Here is a 23,969-nt window from a genome sequence, read left to right as displayed (position 1 = left end):
ATGATTTGTAAATAAACTATTTATTCCTAAAAAAGAAAGCCCCAAAGAGGTTTGTAGTTAAAATGAATTTAAAAAGGAGAGGCAGAAAAAAAATGGTGTGCTAGCTTACTTTTCAGAATTTAGTTGATGAAAAAGAAAACAATTAACATTTAACTTGGGATAACATGTACTAGAATAAATTCTTGTAAGCATTGCCATATGCAACATTTACATAAAAATGTGCAGATATTTTACAAGACGAACATTTTAAACACATGACATTTCTGGAGGTTGCATGGGAGAAGTAGCACTCATTGCCCCTGCACTTTTTCTGCAAATCCAGATTTGCAGTATTCAGATTTGCTGTATTCAGATTTGCTGTTGTTCTGTCTCTATAAAATCAGTTCTGCCATAGCCAAGCAGCAATTATGGCTACAATGGCTGCTGAATGCCGTGTGCTTTCAGCCACCTTTATATTCCCCCACAGTAAAGGGTGTCACTACATTTTAAATTATTAACATTAGCAAGGGGAATAGGGTGTTTCAGAGGACTTTTAACAGTACATAAACAATGACATTTGTAAAGAAGAAAAATATATAACAAAGAACCGTAACAAGAGAAGCTTGCAAAGTACCCATAAGGATAACAGCAGGAATGTATCTGAAAATATGCTCTCATTTCCATAATAAGCTACCCTAATGTTTTCTGTTAAAATGAGGGCTTTACCTTAAAAGATCATACCAAAGAAAGAAGAAAATGAAGTACTAGAATAGATGCTAGTTGAGGTAAGGAAAGTCAAATGGAAGAAATTAAATGTAAGAATTGCCTTTGTTATATTCATATGCACCGTAATAAAGCTTTTTTTCACAGCCCTCTCCCACTACTCTTTCCTGTCTTCAAAATAGTTTGGTGGTCTACAAGCTCTGAAAGCTGGTATTTCTAGCATATGCATTTTATATGTATATTAAGATAAAACCCCTAGTCTTCTTAACTGCGCTTACAAACTTCAAGATACTCTGTTGAAGGGAAACAGAATGCTTATGTCCTGGATAAAATCCAATCTCTCAAACTGGGTAAAAAAATTTGAGATAAGGAAATAACTTGCCAAAGAAAACAGAGAGAAAAGATGTCTTGTGTTCTGCCAAACAGAGGATATGCTATCAAGAATGAAAGAAAGGACTTGCTAAAACTTTTGAAACAAAAACAGCCAGTACTGCTTGGTCTCAGGATGAGTATGGAAAAATAGAATCCTTTATGTATGGTAAGGAGGGAATCCCCAAATATTGCTTGTTCACAGGCTTAAATGAGTAAGGAAGTCACATTTCCAGTGAAATGTTCATGCTTACATTTTCCACATCAAGAGTTGGAAAAAGCCCAGAGAAAAACAAAAATAACAATGGAAGGTAGAAGACAAGAACTTAAATTGCAATTTTGTGGACAAAGGACTATATTAAAAATTTGGAGAAAAATTAAAGAAAGGTTGGACCTGAGGAAAAAAGTCTACTGTGGTCATAATTTTCCATCTCCAAGTCTAAAGAAAACAGAACAAGGGCAAATAGTAAAAAGAAAATTGCATTTAGATAAGTCATAAAATTTCCTGAAAGAAAAGAAAATCAAAACAATAGATAGTCTAGGCTAGTAAGAGGTTGTGAAATGATTGGAACTCAATAATTCTCAGAATGAGATAGATTCTTAAACGCAGCTACTGTCCATTCACCTATCATCTCATGGCCTTTTTTTTTTTTCACAGCCCTCTCCCACTACTCTTTCCTGTCTTCAAAATAGTTTGGTGGTCTACAAGTTCTAAAAGCTGGTATTTCTAACATAAAATTTGCTAATCTTTCAGTTTTTATTAAATTAGAAGCTAATAGGATTCTACCTCTGGGTTTACAGTTTTAAAAAGTTTTATTTTGGCATACTGGGATATATGTAGCCTATTGGACATAATATATGGCCTAATCAGAAATTCTGCTATCAAGTTCTTCACTATATTTTTGAAAAAATATGTACAATTGTATATTTGAAGGACAGTTTTTGAAGAGTCAGAATTAGAACAAAGGTAAGAATACATATATTAAGTCTTGATCCCTTAGCTCAGGGAAAGCAGAGAAGACCATAGGCAAGGACTGTCAATGGCCGACAACTAATACTTGAGTAACCACTACGTATCAGGTACTTTACATGTGATATCTTTTTTTAATGTCTTATAATTTTAGTTTTAAAAAATTTTAATACACAATAACTGTACATATTTATGGGGGTACATAGTGATGTTGCAATACATATAACATATAGTGATTAGGGTAATTAGCATATCTATCATCTCAAAAACTTATGTCTTTGTTTTGGGAACATGCAATATCCTTCTTCTAGCTATTTGAAACTATACAATATTGTTAACTATAGTCATCCTACAGTGCTACAGAACACTAAAACTTATACCTCCTATCTAGTTGTAATTTTGTATTTTACAACTTTGAAGTAGGTGTAATTATCCCTATTTAGACTATACCTGTATGGAACAGAAATTATTTTCATTTTACAGATGAGGAAACAGACGCAGAGAAGTAATTTGTCCAAAGTCCACAGGGTTGTAAGACTCATAACAAGAACTACAACTTGGGCCTATCTGAATCTTATACTTCTGGTACTATACTTGTTCACAGGTTTGAAAAGAAGAGCTTTAATTTCTATTATTTCTCAAGAATTTGTAATGCTTTCTCTTGTCACTGTGCTTTCAACTTAGAGGAGTTGCAGTTTTGATAAAAGACAAACTGATTTAGCTTCTAGGTTTGTTAAATATGTAATTCAGAGGCAACTCCAGGCTTATATTTCTACTACTGCTTTCTAAATCTAATTATTTTATAAATAGTCCTGTTGCTTTAATTCACTTTTTACCCTAACATAATTAATCAAGTTTAACTTTGAAATCTCCATATTTTATGTGAGAACTCCCAAGGCTATCCACTCTTATTTTCCTTTGTAAATTTATTGTTGCTCAGCCTATTTCATTAAGGGCAGCTTTAATTATAATATTTTATTATATTTTCAAAGTGCATGATAATGGTTTACCAGTCTGGTTAGTACATCAGAGATTTCTATCGGGAGCTATCAGAGATGTTAACATCCAACAATTTTACCAAAGTGTAATTGTTATAGATGTCTTAACATACAACTTTTTTGTTTATTGAAATTAAGCAATTAGCAGACATGAATTTACGCAACAAAAATGTTTAATGTGGAGAACAGTGAGATGCATATTTGATAATTCACTGCCGTCTGCATCATCATCTCTATATTCCAAAATTTCGTCTTAAGCCGTTTAGTATTTAACTTACAGAAGAAAGAGGGTTATCTTAGATAACTTTTAATATCCTAAGGTATTTTCCAATTCACGATACAGGGAGAAAAGCAATGTGTCCAGGCCCTTACAAGAAAATACTTTGAATTTAAATGTGACACATACATTAAACCCACGTGACACGCCAGGCAGGCGGTGGAAGTCAAGTGCATTTGTTTTTGTTTCATCCACCAGGGCGATCTCTTTCACAATTCTGGGAGAGGCCTGTTTGTTCCTCCACTCCCACAGCTGAAGTTTGGGACAAAGTTTGAGAAAATCCCAAGCACCTGCGGCTCCTATCGAAGCCGGCGAGGAGCACAGGGGAGAGCGTCTCTTCCCAGTTTTCAGTCTTCAGATCGCAGGCCTCTCGGACCTGCAGAGCGAGCTTCACGCTGCAGCGCCTGAGAAATAAGAGCTATTCCAAGTAGGGGCCCTCGGTCCTCACTGACGCTTCGCAAAGGTGTGCGTCCGCCCAGGGAAGGCCGGCGGCGCAGCGACGGCGAGGAGTCCCCATCCATCTTCTCTTCAAGCAGCAGTAGCTGGGTTCGGGTACCCAACCGACGAGCCGAGACGCCAGAGGCCACAGTACGAAGTTGGAAGCCTGCGCCCCAAGCCAACCGGGATTCCACTTAGCTCCGCGGGTCCGCACCTCGGCCGGAAGGGGGCGTGGCTTCGGGCCGGCGCCGCGAGGCCCACCGCCGAGTGGGGGGGTTTCTCCCGGGCCCCAGCCGCGCGTTTCCGGCGCGCTCCCCCGCGCCCTCCGTCCTGTGGTCTCGCCCGCCCCCGCTGCCATGTTGGATTGTGCGGCCGCCGCCGCCGCTGCGGGAGGGTTGGGGGAGGAGTTGGGAGTTTAGCGCAGTCGCCGGAGTGCGAGGACAACGACCATCCGGCCCTAGCCTGGCCGGGCGGGTGCCGGGAGCTTCCCTTTCTCAGCGCGGCGCGAAGGTGGCTCGCCGTCAGCGCCTGCTTCCCTCGACCTCGTCCTCCTCCCCGCTCCAGAGGAGCTGCGAGATGTGGCGCCTCTGACTCCGCTTCTCCCCGCCCCTGTCACCGAGAGGGGGAACGAGCTCTCGCCCACTCGCCGGAGGAGACGGCCCTGGACTCCCAACCCCGCCGGCGAAACCATGAGCTCCGTCCAGCAGCAGCCGCCGCCGCCGCGGAGGGTCACCAACGTGGGGTCCCTGCTGCTCACCCCGCAGGAGAACGAGTCCCTCTTCACTTTCCTCGGCAAGAAATGTGTGGTCAGTGGACGAGACCCGCGTCGCCACCCGTGACATTACCTCACGGGCCCGGGCTTGGGGGCCGGGAAGTGGGAGTGGGGAAGGAGGCGGGAGCGGCGTGGGCCAGGCCTCCCGCCAGCCCCGGCCCCGGCCCCTCGTCTGCGCCCTCGCCCTGCTCCCAGGGTGCGGGCCGTGGCGGTCGGGCGCCGCCTCCCCGAGCTGCTGGAGAACAAGGGAGTGTCACCTCCGCAGGCCTGTCCTCCAGCCTGGCCGGGCCTCGGTCCGCGCCCTTGCTGCTGGTTAAAACTTTATTCTCAGGCCACAAGGGGATTTTCTTGCAAGAGCCGCTTGGTCCTAGAATCTGAGCCCTTGTTCTAGCTCTCGCTTCACCTCCTACTGCTTGATCTGGGGGTACCTTCCTTAACAATGCCAGGTTTGAGGAGTGGATAGGTCGGGGAAGGAAGGTGGTTTTTAATCTCCCATTAGGATTCCAGGAGGGAATGAAGTCGAGTGCAAGAGCCTGGCTCTCTTCGGATTAGAGAGGGTGCAAGAAATGTTATTGCTCTTCGTTAAAGAGAAACAAGATTTATTTCTCCAGCAACCTTGCCTAGGCCTGGTTTCTACTCTCCTTCCCACTGATTTTTTTTTTTCCCCCATTGGTGGGAGGGGGTGCTGCTCTCCCCGCAGCCATGCGCAGGGAAACCTCAATCTCTGGTAGCTCTTGGCTTTTGGGGCCGAGAATGATTCTTAGTTTGGTGCTGTGCGGCCAATTCCAACCCCAGATGGCCGGTTGGGAGCAAGCAGTTCTGCTGTGGGAAGGGGAATGTGTGTTGTTGACGGAAGCATTCATTACATTGGCTGCTGGCAATTCTGGGGGTGGGGAGGTTTTGCTCTTTGGTGTAGGCCTTGTCGGGATCATACTGCGGTGACTGGGTTGAAGTGTGGTTTGTTGAAATACTGGCTGGATCCCTTTCTCTCCACTTTGTTTGCTAGCACCTGCAGAGTATGTGCCGCTGGAACCCAGAAAACACGGAAATTTCAACAGAGCAATACCATTTTATAACTCCTTTAAGTAATATTAGGTATGCCAAACCAGATTTCACCTGCTTCTTTAAGAAGTTAGGATTAGACAATTTCTGGAAAGTTATTGGATTCATTGTTAACTTCATAGGAGTCCACCCTTTGTATCTTGTGCCATCCGGTTGGAGATTGAATCGTTCCATTCAATTTCAGATGTGTTTCATATTTCGGAATTTAGACCTTAGAGAACATTGCGTTTCCTGATTAGAAGGATGAAACAAGAGGAGTGGCTCAAAACGAGAATTTTGGGTAACAACTTTAAGCCCCTCCCCATTCACACACACTTTTTTCAACAAATGAGAAAACTGATCCAGTGAGCCCAAGTCATACAGCAATTTAATAATGTAACAAGAACTAGAAAACCAGGACTCCTCACACCTAGTCCTATCCCATTGTACTTTGCACTACATCATGTTGTTTTAGAAGGGTATTTTTTTCCTGTTACTGATTTATTTCTAAAAGTGGTGTTAAAGAAATAACCACTTTGCCTTTTTCACCAAAAACTAATTAAAATACAAGATTCTTAAAGCACCACTAATGTTTGCATATGTTCAGTTTAGGAAAATCTCCAGCACTTTGAATGTTAGTTACCTCCAATGAAAAAAAATTCAGTTGCTGGTTTAGTAGATTAGCTATGTAACCTGTATCAAAAAGGAAGTAGTTGTGCTGTGTTCTACATACCAGACACATTAACTTTAGGCGGAAAGGACATTACATTTATACACAAGTATACTAATTGTTCTGTGCTTACCTGTAGTTTTACTGGTTTCGAAAAATGGCAGATGGGGAAAAATACTGTGATAGAGAAAAATGATGTTGCACATTGGTTAGTGTAAGTGGATTGCTGAATAGGCTCTCAGTATTCAGTGCTTAATTTCTTTATGCCATCTTTTATTAATCAACTGTACCTTTTGAATTTGTCATTTAAAAACCACACTTTGAGTTGTCTGCTTTTGTGGGATGAAGTCGTTGCAAATACTAATTTCAATATTTGAAGTCCCTAGTTAATAGAGAGTGAAGTAAGAGTGATATTTTAATTTTTGAAATAATCTTTTCCTCCCTTTGCTGATTATTCAGGTTATTTTTGTCCTTTAAAACATTACTGAAATATATTGTCTCATAATAAGTCCAGCAGTAGGATTTACAGGTCAGACCAAATGTCTTAGGCAGAAGTATACTCAGAGCTGTACCTAAGAATTCAAGAAATGAAACAGAAGCAGTTATAGTCGGAGCTCTGGAGGAGCTTCATTTCTTCTTTCATTTAACAAACACGTATTGAATAAATGTTGAGGTCGAAATCTGGAAGGGCTGATACTTGTCCTCAGGGAGCTTACTAGGTCTAAAAAGGGAAACGGGTAAACTGATAAATAAGTCAGTGCTTCAGAGTGATGTGTAAGAGGCTGCTTTTCACAGTAGAAAATGCCTTGGCTTTGTAACAGCAAATGTGGGTTCAAACTGGGGGTCACTTTGGACAAGTTTCTTGAGCTTCCTATCCTAGATTTGGTTTTCTCATCTGTAAAACAAGGATACTATCTCATGGGGTAGTTGTGTGGATTAAGACTGTGTATAAATATATGGAAACTATTTTTATAAAGGTTTAGGGGATTAAAGGAGAGAATGGTGGGAGAGAGGATGAGTAAAAGCTTTTTAAAATGGATAACTGATTATTTATATTTAAACAGGTACTCCCTAGGCTGATGAGAGGTATGAAACAGCTTGAAAAGTTAGGAGACCTACTAATAAGTTTGTTAGGTTTGTTAGGGAGCAAGGAGGGCTTCTGCTTGGGCTCTCAGATTTAGGTATGAATTGGAATCATTGTGGAGATTATGAGAAATGCATATGCCTAGGCCCAATTCCTAGATATTACTCAGAATCACTGGATCTGAGGTGAAGCTTGGACATGTCTATTTTTAGCAAGCTTGACAGAAAATTCTAAAGTATATCACAGTTTGAAAACCACTGCTAAAGTCCACGTTGTCTGATAGGATAATCCTTGAGCACATTGGAAATCTTAATAGATTTTTCTTCAATTTTTGGTCTATATTTTGCAAATTGAAGCTAAATTAAGTTAAACCAAATTCTTTTAGTACAGCATTTCTCTGACCGCTGAAGATACCAGTGTACATTTCACAACTAAGAAGGAGATACAGTTGGGGAAGTATTGCACTATTTAATGGGGACTCACAAGATCATATTTGACTTAGAAAATTTTCAGGGGAAAGGTGGAGGCGGTATAGAAGGTGGATTGAGGATTGTGAGGGAAAGACAAGGGAAATCAGATAGTTGATTTATGGTATTGCAGGTGAAATATGATGAGGGCCTGAATTAAGAGAGTACTTTGGGAATTCAAGAACAATTAAAGTCTCCAGCAGAAATTAGTCCCAGTTATATATAGAAGGTGAGGGAAGGGAGTTTCAATAAAGGGAGGCATTATAACCACCAGCAGAAAAAGTACACAGAAACATATTTTTATTCTCATTCGCTGCAAATATGCCTAAATGTTAATGAGACTCTGGATTGGTGATTGGCTTCATGGAGGAGGCAGATCATCAGTAAATCTTTTGTTTTACCACAGTTTCTAAAAATTCATTTTGTGGAAATTGAGATTTCATTGTAATACATAAATACATGATATGTACTTTTACATAAATAGTTCTGATGCCATTCATTAGCTGGTAGTATTATGAAGGGAGAATAAGAAGGTTATAAACAAGATTACTAGGTCTTATTTTGTAGTTAGATCTGCTGCCTTTCATGTAGTGTGATTCAGTTAGTTTTATATAAAGAGTATGTGCAGTTTTGCTAAGTCAAGTTCAACATATATAGTCCTGAATAAGTGAGAAACTAAGGATTAGGAAAAAATAAAACATTAAACTGCGTCTCTACAGCCATATCTGGTTTATATGGATTGGGGCTGATAATGTTATTGAGCATTATCTTTCCCTGCCATACTCACCTGGTTTGTTTTTTCAAGATTTAGTGATACTTAAGCCATTTTTATTAATCAACCTTAATCTTTATTTCCTTTAACTCCTCAGCACTTGTTTTAACTTGCTTATTTTCTTTAGTTTTTTGTTTCCTCACTATATATAATTCTTGGAGATAGACTTTATGCCTAGGTAGTCTTCTATAATTTTTATAACTTCTGGCACCCAGATCAGTGAATACTTATTGATTGATTGAATAATTATAATTACTCACTTGTTTATTTTTTAGGAGCTCATTCTGCATTTCTTATTGCTTGATTAGGTTGTTAAGCCCTTCAGTTTCTAATGCACATGGTATCTGGACTTTAGTCTTCATTTATTAAGTGACCGAAATGGTTTAGTTCTGCTGCTGAACTAATATAGGTGGTAACAGTTGTCTAACAGTAGTTTGTTTGTGTTCTAAATCAGACCTGTTGGGTAGGGATTCTTAAATAGGCATACAGGGAACAATATGCTTAGAGGGATCATTGTATTGATGATGGCCTGAGTAAGGCACTGTTGGTGGAAAGTTTAGACTGGGAATGTATTTCACCTTTAGTAGTAAGGAAAGATAAAAGTTAAAATTCACTGGATTTGGAATATACAAAGATGAGAAGATACCTTTGTCTAGTATAGAGGAAAAAGATGAGCACAAAAATGTATGTGATGCAGCGTAGCTGTAAGCACAAGAAGAGATTCAGAAAAGTCCAACAGGGTTGGGTTATGAATTTTGCTTCTGGTTATTCTTAGCTCTATATATATAATACAGGGACATTTCTTAACTAGTCTCAGCCTTCATGTCTAGATTTGTAAAATGGGCTTAGTCAAGGATTTCAAAGAGTAATTCAATCATTATGGAAAATACTTAAGAGTCCATGACACAAAGTATTCTGGGAGTTTGGAGGAGCATATGAAAGAAAGTTGTTATGAATACTATTCAGTGCTCAGTTTAGATTTCCTGTTACTGGCAGGGAGGATTTAGAGTAAAATTTTCAGCTCTATATTGTATTTGTTTTGACTTAGGTAAATTAACAATTTTAAAGTCAGTTAATTATAGGTGTGTAAATTAAAAGTTAAGGAGCAGCTTGAATGTATCTCTTTGGGGAGTGTCTGGGCAGCCTGAGCCTCCCTGGCTGCTAATTGAAGAGGAAGAAAGGGGTCCTGATGAAAAAGTTAGGAGTTCCTGAATTTTAGTCCATGCTCTGCTACCATACATTGTGAATGTGAACAGGAATTTTTTTTTTTTTTTTTTTTGAGACAGAGTCTTGCTTTGTCGCCGAGGTGGGAGTGCAGTGGCACGATCTCGGCTCACTGCAACCTCCGCCTCCCAGGTTCAAGTTATTCTCCTCCCTCAGCCTCCCAAGTAGCTGGAACTACAGGCATGTGCCACTACCCCTGGCTAATTTTTGTATTTTTAGTAGAGACAGGGTTTTACCATGCTGGCCAGGCTGGTCTCGAACTCCTGACCTCAGGTGATCTGTCCACTTCAACCTCCCAAAGTGCTGGAATTACAGGTGTGAGCCACTGTGCCTGGCCATTTCTCCCTTCCTGAACTTCACTTTTCTAATTTGAAAATGAGGGGTCAGACAAGATAACTCCACAGTCTTTCCAGCTTTAATGCTTAATCAGTTTAACTATTCTAGATGCCAGGGACTCTAGCAGGGAAAGAACAGGCCTAATGTTAACTCTAGCATATATGTGTTTTGCACAGCCGAGACTAATATAGCATATATCTAAGCAGAAGGTAGATAATCCTAAATTATTTCATTGAAAATTCCCATTTTTAATTCACCTTTTTCTAAGCATTGTAATTTAATAGGCATTTCACTTTTAAAACAGCAGAGTGAACAGAATAAAAAAGCATTAGTAGTAGAATTACCAACTCTTAGCTAACTTAGAATTATTATTTGTAATTATAATGTATTTTTGGGTTATTAGAAACTGCTTTTTTGGTTAAGATGGAATTATTTTTAAGAATTTCTCTTTTGTTAACCAATTCCATCTAGAATCCTAATTCTGGATGAAATTGTATTAGTGATATGATAGGTGTTACATGTTACTGCTTATTTTCCAATATTAAAAAAATCGGTTTTTAGTTTCAGTGGTAGACTTAATAGTTATAGTGAATTGACTTGGTTACTTTAGAGACTGATTCAAGATTGGGGTTACTGTGGGGATTCATTCGTGTGATTAAAATAATCTTGGTTTTCTTAAATTTTTTTGTAATGCACTGGACAACATGCTGAAATTATGGCTTATTATATTAGTGAATTTTGTATTCCTGAAACAGCATACCAAGAGACACTAGAACCTTTGACAGAACTTTTCTGAAACCCAAATGAATGCCAAAATTAGGCATCCTTTTAAGATGCAAAGGGCTGGGTTTTATCTTTTACTGTCTTTCTTGCTTATTCAACTTCTGTTCTTGCTGTGCTCTGGATATTAGAAAGCACAGCTCTTGAGGGAAAGATGTGACTGGGCCCTTTGAACAGTGTCTCTTTCACCAAGTTCTGCCAGTCACTCTTTGGCCATCTCTCTGTTGTGGACAGTTGTAGGGATTTTATTTAAAATATACTATTTTTTAAAAAAGTTATCTTTTAATGTAAAAATTGTATCTATGAGTAATATCAGATTGTAAAGTCTGGAAATAAAGTCTTGATTAGAGAGCAGGTTTGATTAGGACATTCAGGATTCCTCATAACATATAGAATTGGAGCTACTTAAGCGTTGGCCAAAGTACAGAGGAGCCGGGTTCTATTTGTTTTGCTGCTGAGCAACTCCTACCATGTGTATCAGTATTCTAGTCTTCTATAGTAAGATTTTTAAAAAGTCTTTATAAAAACTGGTAAGAGCAAAACTTTCCTAAGGAAATACATGCTTGTAGTAATCTCATGTATTTCACTTTTGTCCATATTCTATAGATTTTTTTAAATAAGTAATATTAATGGAAGTATAATGGTAGCCCATTCTAGTTTTGAGTAGAAAAACAGATTTTAAAAGAGCAGATAAAGGATGAACTTTGTTATAATTTATTCTGTCTAGAAGTCATAACTTTCCTAATAGAGTTCACTCTTACTCTAAAGGTTCTAGAAACAAAAGTTTATACATTCATAGTCACAGTAATAGGATATACATTGTTAACTATAAATATAATTCTTATAGGTCACCTAGCATCATTGATGGATTCTTGGAAACTGTGACTTTAGGTGAAACAACACATAATGAAACCAGTTTTACCATAGGGTAATTGATATAAACAAGAGCTAAGTTTCTGTAGCGTATATCACCAAACTTCTAAATAAAGACAAAAACACTTCTAATATTAATTAATGAAATAAATGTGAGCTGTAACACATTTAAGAAAGAGCAATAAAAACAAGATAATTATTTACCCAGTTACTTCACTTCAGTCTCAGGTGGCTGGAGCCTATCCTGGCAGCTCAGGGTACAAGGCAAGAACCAACCCTGGACAGGACATCATCCCATCTCAGGGTGCACTCATACCTACACCCACAACTCACTCGCACACTTGCTCATCCTGGGATAATGTAGACAGACCAGTGAACCTAATATGCACATTTTTGGGATGTGGGAGGAAATCCAAGTACCCAGAGAACCCAATAGACATGGGGAGTACCTGCAAACTCCACACAGACAGTGGCCCCAGCTGGAAAATGATTTTCTTTTCTCATCAAAGTTAATAATGGGCTGGATGTGGTGGTTCACACCTTTAATCGCAGCGCTTTGGGAGGCTGAGGCAGGAAGACCACTTGAGGCCAGTAGTTTGCGACCAGCGTGGGCAACATAGACCTAATCTCTACAAGAAAAAGTAGCTGGTAGTGGTGGCCCGTGTCTCTAGTCCCAGTTACTCCAGAGGGTGAGGCAGGAGGTTCACTTGAGCCCGGGAATTCAAGGATGCAGTAAGCCATGATGAGGGCGTTGCACTCCAGCCTGGGCAACATAGCAAGACCTGGTCTCTTAAAAACAAAAAAAAAAAGTTATGATGAAAGGACATTGAACAAAATGATGTTGAACAAAAGGATGTTATTTGAGGACCTGCTGTATTAAGTATTTAGTAATTAGGAGACATTTGGCATGCTTAACCATATTCATAAATATAGTGTAATACAAAATAAATCTTATTTATTGCATCTATGTTAGTAGTCTCAGAAGTATTCGAGAGTTATACTGATATAATAGCATATACGAGAGTAAAACTAATTAGAAAACATTATTTTCTCTTAGGAGTTAATGCACTGTAGAGGAATTGTAACCCTTTTTTTAAAGAGACCAAATAATTGACTGTAGAGTAATGTTGAAGAGGTAAGTACAGAAAAGCCCCTCAAGAAAATGTGATCAAATGAAAGATATATATATAAAAGATAATATATGATATATATCTGACATATGTATGAGATATATATGTCTTATCAATCAACTCCTTTACTAATACATAAACTGATGCATAAACTAGCTAGAAGCTGAAATGATTTTTATTAGTGAAACGTAGTCAAGTCTTGAGGACTTACTGAGCACATAACACCCTCCCAGTATCTTGGAATATGAGGGAGCAGTAAGGAAAATCCAGGTTTTACCCCTCAGTTATTCACTGTATAGCTGAAGAAGACAAAAATTATGCACAAAAAGATATATGCTGCAAACCAGCATATGTATATACACACACACATATATACCCACACATATATAAATGTATAAAAGATTTGAATAATAGAGAGGAGAGATAGGTATATCATTGTGGGACTTGAATATGAAAAACCTTAAACAGCCTAGAGAATTGATGTCAGAAACAAGCAGCTTATCAGGTACGGATGCTTTTCTACTTATGATGGATTATGTCCTGATAAACCTGTCGTAAGTTGAAAATGTTGTAGTCAAAAATGCATTTAACACACCTAACCCACCAAACATTATAGCTTAGTCTAGCCTTCCTTAAATGTGCTCAGAACATTTACAATAACCTACAGTTGGGCAACCTGATGTAACACAAAGCCCATTTTATAATAAAGTGTTGAATATTTTACATAATTTATTGAATACTGTACTGAAAGTACAAAACTAAATGGCTGCATGGGTACTCAAAGTATGGTTTCTACTGAATGCGTATTGCTTTAGCACCATTGTAAAGCTGAAAAATTGTTAAGTGGAACCATCATTAGTTGGGGAGTATTTATATCAGGAAATGTGTAAACAAAAGTTTGGGATAGAAAATGTGTATAGAATTTTAGGAGGCATTGAGGAGACTGGTTGGCTAGAATTGAGAATGACATTTGCTTGGGCAGATAGTGGATGGTAAGTTTGAAGAGTAAATTGAGGCTAGATTTTGGAAGACCTTTGAACTTCAAGTCTTAAGGATTGAACTTTATTCCCTAGAAGGTAAGGAAACACTAAGATTTCTTCAAGAAATTTCAAGATAGGAAGGATCTGGAGAAGGAAAATTGGAAATTATTATTCAAAGTAGAAATAAGGATTGAGTAATAGTTTATTGTTTACTAAATTTCTTATTTATTAGTTCAGCACGTCAGATCTGACTAAGAAACCTGGAATTGTGGCAGCTTCTAGAGCAAGCTTGTCCAACCTGCGGCCCAGGACGGCTTTGAAGGTGGCCCAATCCAAATTCATAAACTTTCTTAAAACATTGTGAGATTTTGGTTTTTTTTGCAGTTTTTTGTTTTTGTTTTGCTCATCACCTATCATTGGTGTTACCGTATTTTGTGTGTGACTCAAGACAATTCTTCTTCCAGTGTGGCCCAGGGAAACCAAAAGATTGGACACCTCTGATGTATAGCAAAAGAAAGGACTAAGTCCTTGATCTGTGTGTCCATGGCAGACACCAACAATCACAGCATTTTTTCCTACTGAGTTCAGACATGGTTTCTAACTACCTGTTGTATTCCTAGAGGCAACCACTACCAATTGTCCAGGTTCATGATAGATGAAATCTAGTTGTCATTCCAAGGCTAGATACCAGAAACATGTGAAGAAAAAATTGGCAGTATTTAATTGGCTTGTGAATTCTGGATGACAACAAAACCTCATACTATAAATGGCTAGATAGTAGGAACTAGAACTTTGGATTCTAGTGTTGATTATTGCGGCTGTGGGAGTGGGATTAGATCTGTGAAGGTGTCAAGCTCAAGATTACAGAGGGAACAGTCTAGCTAATGTTTTACTTGGCCAGCAGCATTGGAAGAGGATGGCTTTGGCCAAATGCTAAAGTGCTATTCTCTTTAATTTGCTAGAAACATGGTATACATATTGTTCTGCAACTTAACTTTTTCACTTTTATTAATATATATAAATATATATTTCCATGTTTATATCTGTTGCATCCTTTTTATTAATATATTACTGCCTTATATCAAGTTATATTTATGTGTGATTAATTAACCTCTATTAATGGGTGTAATAGTTTTCCCTGTAGACAGTCTCACACTGGTGAAAACATTGTTCAATTCGTAGTTTTTGGTGAAATTGAATATCTTTTCATATCAGTTGACCATTTATATTTCTTCTGTGAGTTGCCTCTTCTTGTCCTTAGACCAATGTTCTATTGGATTATTTGTTTTTGTCTTAGTGACTTGGAGGAGCACTTTATATGTTAATAATAATAATTCTATACTATAGTATTTTTTGTGGTTTGTCATTTATCTTTTGACAAGTACTTGGTTTTGGTCATTGTACAGGTTTAACATTTTTTGTAGTTAAGTGGAATAATCTTTCTATTATCATATCAAGTTCCCTAGCTCAGAATTGCAAAAATATTTGCTCACATTTTTCTGGTATTTTTATGGTTTTATTTTGAACATTTAATCTTTAATCTTTCTGGAAGTGAATTTGGAAAAGGAATGTAATAGAAATCCAGCTTTTTATTTTTATAAATGACTAGTTAGTTGTCCCAACACCATTTATTGAGCAATTTATTTTCTCCCACCCATATGAAATGCTTTTTTTTTTTTTTTTTTTGGGAGACGGAGTCTTGCTCTGTCACCCAGACTGGAGTACAGTGGCGCTATCTCTGCTCACTGCAAGCTCCGCCTCCCGGGTCAAGAGATTCTCCTGCCTCAGCCACCTGAGTAGCTGGGACTACAGGCATGCACCACCACGCCCAGCTAACTTTTGTATTTTTAGTAGAAATGGGGTTTCACCTTGTTGGCCAGGATGGTCTTGATCTCTTGACCTCGTTATCTGCCCGCCTTAGCCTCCCAGAGTGCTGGGATTACATGCGTGAGCCACTGCGCCTGTCTGAAATGCTGCTTTTATAATTTACTAAATTACAAGGAGTACGTAGACCAAGCTTTTCCAACCCATGGGCCATGGGCTGCATGTGGCCCAGGACGGTTTTGAATACAGCCCAAAACAAATTCATAAACAGTCTTAAAACATGAGATTTTTTTTTGTAATTTTTTAAAAGTTCATCAGCTATTGTTAGTGTTAATGTATTTTATGTGTGGCCCAAAACAATTCTTCTTTGAATGTGGCCCAGGGAAGCCAAAAGATTAGACAGCCCTAAGTCTTAGACTTATTTTTGAAGTTTCTTCTATTTCTTTCATTTGTTTATTTCTTGGCCAGTACACTGGATTTTAATTAGTGTAGCTTCATAATGATGATACAGTTTGATAAGAGTAAGTCTCATTACTCTTCAGTATTTTCTGGCTATTTTAATATGCATGTGCTTAGTGGTTTTTTCTAAGGCTTTATCCTTTACCAAAAAACATTTGGTTTGATTTGGAGTAGCATTGGATTTGTAGATTAATTTAGGAAGATTGACATATTGAGGCTTTCCATTGGAAAGCAAGAATTTTTATTTATTATTTGTCTTGTTTTCTTCTGCACTTTTGTACTTTTCATATATACACTCTACCCATTTCTTTAACATTTTTTTGAAGTACAAAATAATACCCAGGTATTACATAATGTAATGTATCACATAATGGTGTTTCAGTCAGTGATGGACCATATATGTGATAAGGTCCCATAAGATTATAATGGAGCAGAAAAATCCCTATCACCCGGTGACGTAGCCCTACCAACTATTGTGCTGTATTGTTGCCATGTATTTTACTTCTACAAATGTTATAAATTCCATGATGCATTTTTATAGCTTTTGCTATAAAGATTCAGTTATCTTTTAGAGACATTTAAATAGTAAGGGGAAAAAACCTTATATTTATTCACTTGGTTATCATTTCTGGTACCGTTAATTCATCTGTCTAAATCTAGGTATTTCTCTGGTATCATTTTCTTGCAGTGAGAAGGAGAAGTATTTTTTTCTTTCCTTCTTTTAAAATGTTTCTTGTAGTGCAGGTCTTCTACTTATAAATTCTTTCCGGTTGATATAACTTAAAAGTCTGTATTTTATCCCAATTCTTGAAAGAAATTTTCTCTGGGTATAGAATTATAAGTTGATAGGTTTTTCTTTCTGTTCTTTAAAGATACTGCTCCAGTATCTTCTGGTTTGCATTATTTCTGACAGGAAATCTGCTGTTGTTTTTTTCTTTAATTTTCTGTACATAATGTATCTTTTTTTCTCTGACTGCTTTTCTGATTTTTCTCTTTATTACTAGTTTGAAGGGATCTGATTATGATGTGCCTTCGTGCAGTTTTCTTATTCTTTATCGTGCTGGGTTTTAACTAAGTTTACATCAAGTTTGGAAACTTCAGACATGATTTTTTCAAGTATCTACTTCTCTTTCCCTGGCCCTGCGTTTCAGATATATTAGACTGCTTGAAGTTGTCCCATACCTCACTGCTGTACAGCATTTTTTCCTCCTTGTCCTCCTCGTCTTCCTCCTCCTCCTTGCTTTTTCCTTTTCTGTGTTTCTTTCGGATAGCAGTTGTTGCTATGCCTTTAACTTCACAAATATTTTGTCTACAATATCTAATCTGCCATAAAAACCGTCCACTGTATTTTTCATTTCAGACATCGTAGTTTTCATTTCTAGAAGTTTGATTTGCGTGTTTTTTAAATATATGTCCAGTCTTTGCTCTAGCTACATTTTGAAATATATGGACTACAGATATAATAATTGTTCTAATGTCCTGTCTGCTAGCTACATTTTTAAATATATGGACTACAGATATAACAACTGTTCTAATGTCCTGTCTGCTATCATCTGAGTCAGTTTCTGTTTTATTCCTATTTTCACTATGGGTCTTTTCCTGTTTTTTTTTTTTTCCTGCGTTTTTGGCAACTTTTGATTGAATGCCAGATTTTGTAAAATTTACCTTGACTCTTTTAATAAGTCTTGAATTTTTGATGGTAAGAAGCTATTTTTTCCATGAAGTCATTTGTATAATTGCTAATTGATCTGTTTTAATAGCAACCTGCTCTTTTGTGTGCTCTTTACAATAATACTTAAGTAAATATTTCTGAAGATACAGATAGATTTTTTTAAATTCCCATTGAATTTTTTTTTTTTTTTTTGGTCAGACACTTGCACTGTGTATTCATTGTAGTCACTCTACTCTTTGCTGCTGGTTTTCCTCAGCTGTCTTATTATTCTTGGTTGTTTGTTTATATTTATATTTGAAGGACTGCTTGCTCAATGTAGGTAGCTGGCTTGCATTTTTTAAAAAAATGAAATCTTATTTTTTAGAGCAGTTTTACATTTACAGGAAAATTGTGCAGAAAGTGCAAAGGGTTGCCATATACTCTGTCTCCTTCCCTACTCTTCAGTTTCTCCTATTAATAACATTTTGTATTAGGTAAATTTGCTACAATTGATGATCCAGTATTGATACATTATTATTAACTAAAGTTCATAGTTGACGTTAGGTTTAAGTCTTTGTATTGTACAGATCATTGGGTTTTGGTTTCACAAGTACATAACATCATGTCCACCATTACAATGTCATACCAGAATAGTTTAACTGCCCTACAGATATCCTGCACTGCACTTATTCCTCCCGCCCCTCCCTGCTGAAATCCTAGCACCCACTGATTTTTTTTTTTTTTTTTTTTTTTTTACATTTTCTATAGTGTTGCCTTTTCCAGAATGTCATATAGTTGGAATCATACAGTATGTAGCCTTTATAGACTGGCTCCCTGTTTCTGTTGCACCACGTTCACACCAGCATTTGGTTTTACCAGTGTTTTGGATTTTTAGTTATTTTAATAGTTTTGCTATCATATCTCATTGCTTTTGCAATTCCCTAATGCCATATGATGTTGACCATCTTTTCATATGACTGTTTGCCATCTGTATATCTTCTTTGGTGAGATGTCCAGGTCCTTTGTCAGATTTTTTATTGGGTGTGTTTATGTCTTATTGATGAGCTTTAAGAGTTGCTTATCTATTTCAGAATCAATTCCTTTATCAGCTGTGTGTTTCACATGTATTTTTATCTGAGTCTGTGGCTTGCCTTTTCATTCTTTTATCAGTGTCTTTCACAGAAAGAAGTTTTTAATTTTAATGAAGTCCATCCAGTTCATCAGCTTTTTCTTTCATGGATTGATCATATTTTTGGTATTGTATCTAAAAAGTCATCACCGACCCCCAGGTCACCCAGGTTTTGTTTTATGTTCTCTTCTAGAACTCTTACAGTTTTGCAATTGACATTTAGATCTTTCATCCGTTTTGAGTTAATTTCTGTGTCAGTCGTAAGGTCAGTGTCTAGATTTGATTTTTTTTTTTTTTTTTTGTCACGTGGATGTCTAGCTTTTTACCACTTGTTGAGAAGATTATTATCAGTTCTTTATTGGATTGCTTTTGCTCCTTTGTCAAAGATCATTTGACTACATTTGTATGGGTCTACTTCTGGGCCACCAGTCTATTTTGTCTATTTGTGTTTGCTCTCAACAAGGCCACACTGCCTGATTACTGCAGCTTTATAGTAAGTCTTGAAGACAGGTAGTGTCAGTCCTCTGATGTTACTCTTACTCTTCAGCATTGTGTTGACTATTCTGAGTCTTTTTCCTTTCCATATCTTTCAGTTTTTTGATATCCACAAAATAACTAGGATTTTGACTGGGATTCTATTGAATCTATAGATCCATTTGTGGAAATTGACATTTGAGCAGTATTTTTTTCCTATGTGAACCTGAAATACCTCTTGTTTAGGTCATCTTTGATTTCTTTCATCAAAATTTTGTAGTCATATAGGTCTTATTTATTAGATTTATACAGAGTTTTTTTTTGGTACTAATATAAGTGGTGCTGTGTTTTCAATTTCAGGTCTTAATTGGTCATTCCTGGTACACAGGAAAGCAGTTGACTTTGCATATTAACCTTGTATGCTACAACCTTGCTTGATATAAAGGCTTATTGGTTTCCAGAAATTTTTTGTTTCTTTGATTCTTTAGGATTTTCTACATTGATAATCATGTCATCTGCAAACAAAGACGGTTTTATTTTTTCCTTCTCAATCTGTATACTGTTTATTGTGTTACATTAGCTAGAACTTCTAGAAGGATATGGAATAGGAGTGGTGAGAGGAAACATTTTTACTTTGTTCCCAGTATTAGGGGAGGAACAGTCTACTTTTTCTCCAGTAAGTATGGGGTTAGCTGCAGGTTATTGATGGAAATGCTTTATCAAGTTGAGGAAGTTCCCTGCTATTTTTGAGATTTCTTTTTATTATGAATGAGTATGCTTTTACTGTATCTGTTCATATGATCATTTGGTTTTTCTTTAGCCTATTGATATGATAGGTTATATTAGTTGATTTTTGAGTGTTGAGCCAACCTTGCATACCTAGAATAAATTTCACTTGGTTTTGATGTTTAATTCTTCTTATATATTGTTGGGTTCAATTTGCTAATATGTTGATTTTTTTTTCCATCTTTGTTCATGAGAGATAGTGGTTTGCAATTTTCCTTTTTTTGTTAGATCTTTATCTGGTGGTGGTATTAGCTTAATGCTGGCTTTACAAAATAGTTACGAAGTAGTCCTTCTGCTTCTATTTCTGGAAGAGATTTCTATCATGTATTCCTCATATGTTTATGATAATTCACCAGTGAAACCATCTGCTATGGTGTTTTTTGCTTTGGAAGGTTATTAATAATTAATCCAATTTTTAAATGGTCATAGGGCTATTCAGATTGTCTAGTTTTTGTGTAAATTTTGATAGATCGTGTCTTTCCAGGAATTGGCCCATTTAATCTAGATTACTAAAATTTGTAGGCATAGAGTTTTTCAAAATATTCCTTGTTAGTCTTTTAATGTCTGGAAGATCAATAGTGATAGACCTCTTCTTTTTTTATTTTTGTTTTTTATTTTTTTATTTTTTGAGACGGAGTCTTGCTCTGTCACCCAGGCTGGAGTGCAGTGGCGCAATCTCGGCTCACTGCAAGCTCCGCCTCCCGGGTTCACGCCATTCTCCTGCCTCAGCCTTCTGAGTAGCGGGGACTACAGGCGTCCGCCACCACACCCGGCTAATTTTTTTTTGTATTTTTAGTAGAGACGGGGTTTCACCATGTTAGCCAGGATGGTCTTGATCTCCTGATCTCGTGATCTGCCTGCCTTGGCCTCCCAAAGTGCTGCTGGGATTACAGGTGTGAGCCACCGCGCCTGGCTGCCTCTTCTGTTTTTATGTTAGTAATTTGTGTCTTTTCTCTTTTTTTCTTGGTTAAGCTGGTTAGAAGCTTGTCAGTTTTATTGACTTTCATTTCTCTATTGATTTCCTATTTTCAGTTGCATTGATTTCTGCTATAATTCTTTTTTTCTTTTCATCTGCTAACTTTGGGTTTAATTTGATCTTTTCTAGCTTCGTAAGTTAGATACTTAGGTTATTGATTTTAAATCCTTTTTCTTTTCTAGCACATTTCTGCTTTTGCTGCATTGTACTCATTTTCATAAGTTATATTTTCATCTTCATTTAGTTTAGAATATTTTAAAATTTCTCTTGAGACTCCTTTGACTCATGAATTATTTAGAAGTATGTTTAGAAATATTTACGAATTTTCCTGTCTTACTGATTTATAGTTTCATTCCATTATGGTCTGAGAGCATACTTTGTGTGATTTCTGTTCTTTTAAATTTGTTAAGGTGTGTTTTATGGCCCAAAATGTGGTCTCTCTTGGTGATCGTTCCATATGTGTTTGAGAAGAATGTGTATTGTACTGTTGTTAGATGCTGCATTCTATAAATGTCAACTAGATCCAGTTGATTGGTGCTGTGCAGTTCAGTTCTATCCTTCCTGATTTTTTGCCCACTTGTCAATCACTGATAAAGGAGTGTTGAAGTCTCTAAGTAAAATAGAAGATCTATCTATATTTGTCCTTGTAGTTATGTGGGCTTTTGCCTCATGTATTTTGACCTGTATTGTTAGCTGCATACATATTACAGATTGTTATGTCTTTTTGTATAATTGACCCTTTTATCATTATGTAGTGTCCCTTTTTATCCTTGGTATATATGTGTGCATATATATATGTATGTATGTATATATGTGTGTGTATACATACTTACTCTGAAGCATACTTTGCCTGAAATTAATATAGCTGCTCCAGCTTTCTTTCAGTTAGTGTTATCAGGGTCTGTCTTTGTCTATCCCTTTGCTTTTAATTTATCTGTGTGTTTTTATATTTAAAATGGGTGTCTTCATTGAGTACACATGGACACAAGACAACAACAGACACCGAGGCCTACTTGAGGATGGGGGGTAGAAGGATGAAGATGTAAAAACTACCAGTGGGATACTATGCTGATTACCTGGGTGACAATTACCTGTACACCAAACCCCTGTGACATGCAATTTACCCATATAACAAACCTGCACATGTACTCCCTGAACCTAAAATAAAAATTGGAAATAAATAAAATAGGTTTCTTGTAGACTATATAGAGTCGGGTTGTTATTTTTTAACCCATTCTGACAGTCTTCTTTTAATTGGTGTATTTAGACCATTCACATACGATTATTGGCAGTTGGATTAATATCAACGGTAACTGTTTTTGTTGTCCTTAGTCTTTTCTTTTTCTCCCATTCTTTGGTTTTAATTGAGCATTTTATGTGATTCCATTGTCTCTCTTTTTCTAACAGCAGTTATACTTATGTTTACAATTTTTTAAGTGGTTGCCCTGTAGTTTGCAGTATGTATGTACAACTAATCTCAATCTAGTATCAAATTATACTCTAGTGCTTTGTGAATAGTGGAGTACTTTAGAACACAATATTCCCATTTTCTTCCTCCCATCCCTCCCCACTGTCATTAATTTTATTTGTCTAAAAGCTATAATAACTGAATACATTGTGTCTACTGTTATTTTAATCAAACTATTATCTATTAGATCAATTAAAAAGAAAAAATTATACACCATTTATTCGTTCTCTAACAATATTTTTTCTGTATGTATGTGTATTCAAGTTTCTGACGTCTATCATTTTCTTTCTCTAAAGAACTTTAAACATTTTTTGCTAGGCATATCAGTAACAAATTTCTTCAATTTTCAGTTGAAAAATTATTTCTCTTTCGAAAATGTTTGAAGGATAATTTTGCTGGATACAGAATGTTAGGTTGTTGTATTTTTTTCTTTCAACACTTTAAATATTTCACTCAACTCTTTCACTATACTCTCTCCTTGTTTGCATGATTTCTGAAGAGAAGTCCAATATAATTCTTAACTTTTTTCTTCCACAGGAGAGAAAATTCCTCCAATAGGAATTTTTAGGTTTATTGAAGGCACACAGAATGAATTCTTAATTTTTTGAGCCTTGTTTAATGCTCCTAATTATTATTTTTTCCTATTTTTGAGAAAGACCTAAGAAAGTTTGAGAAGCTTTTAACTTTATTTGATTAAACATACACCGAATTATCATAATCTCATATTAAGGGAGCTCAAAGTAATGCTCATAGAATAGTCAGTAACTATTGAATTTAACTGTCAGAAATTCACTGTTAGAAAATCTGGAAATTAGAAATTGGCTTCATGTGTACACCCACATATGTATTTGTAGGAAGACTTATTTTAGTGCTACATTGTAGATTGATTTTTATGTTGTTGTATCTCTTTATTCCATAACTTTACATCAACCTGTTCATTTCCAAAAACAAGAATCTTCCATGGAATGCTAGGAACAGTTTGGAGTAATCTAAAACATTATGTAATACACAGCTGCGAGACTTTGGAAAAAGCTCTGATAGCAGTCAGGTGACTTACTTAAAAAATACTGTGTCTTACTCATTAAAAATATAGTGCTGATTATTAAAGACTTAGTCCTTCACTGTCCAGTATGGTACTTGGTAGCCACTAGCCACATGAGCTATTGAGCAATTGAAATGTAATTAATTCAAATTGAGATGCTGAGTAAGTGTGAAATACACACTGGATTTCTAAGACTTAGTGCAAAAAAAAAAGTAAACTATTTCATTTAATATTGATTACATGTTGAAATGGTAGAATTTTAATATATTCAGTATAT

The 23,969-nt window shown here is 36.8% G+C and overlaps 1 protein-coding gene across 2 annotated transcripts in view; it reads left to right on the top strand.

Moving 5' to 3' along the window:
* The first annotated feature begins 3,837 nt into the window (after positions 1-3,837).
* Positions 3,838-23,969, top strand: part of WASL (WASP like actin nucleation promoting factor) — a 67,123-nt gene continuing 46,991 nt past the window's right edge. For both annotated transcript variants that reach the window (XM_019031472.4, XM_004046139.5), the window contains exon 1: positions 3,838-4,560. In XM_019031472.4, coding sequence (XP_018887017.1) covers positions 4,444-4,560 — 117 coding nt within the window. In that variant the 5' untranslated portion in view covers positions 3,838-4,443. The remainder of the gene's footprint in view (positions 4,561-23,969) is intronic.

Source organism: Gorilla gorilla, chromosome 6 (assembly GCF_029281585.2).
Source record: "Gorilla gorilla gorilla isolate KB3781 chromosome 6, NHGRI_mGorGor1-v2.1_pri, whole genome shotgun sequence".
In the NCBI taxonomy this organism is placed as follows: Eukaryota; Metazoa; Chordata; class Mammalia; order Primates; family Hominidae; genus Gorilla; species Gorilla gorilla.
This window is presented reverse-complemented; position numbering and strand designations above follow the sequence as displayed.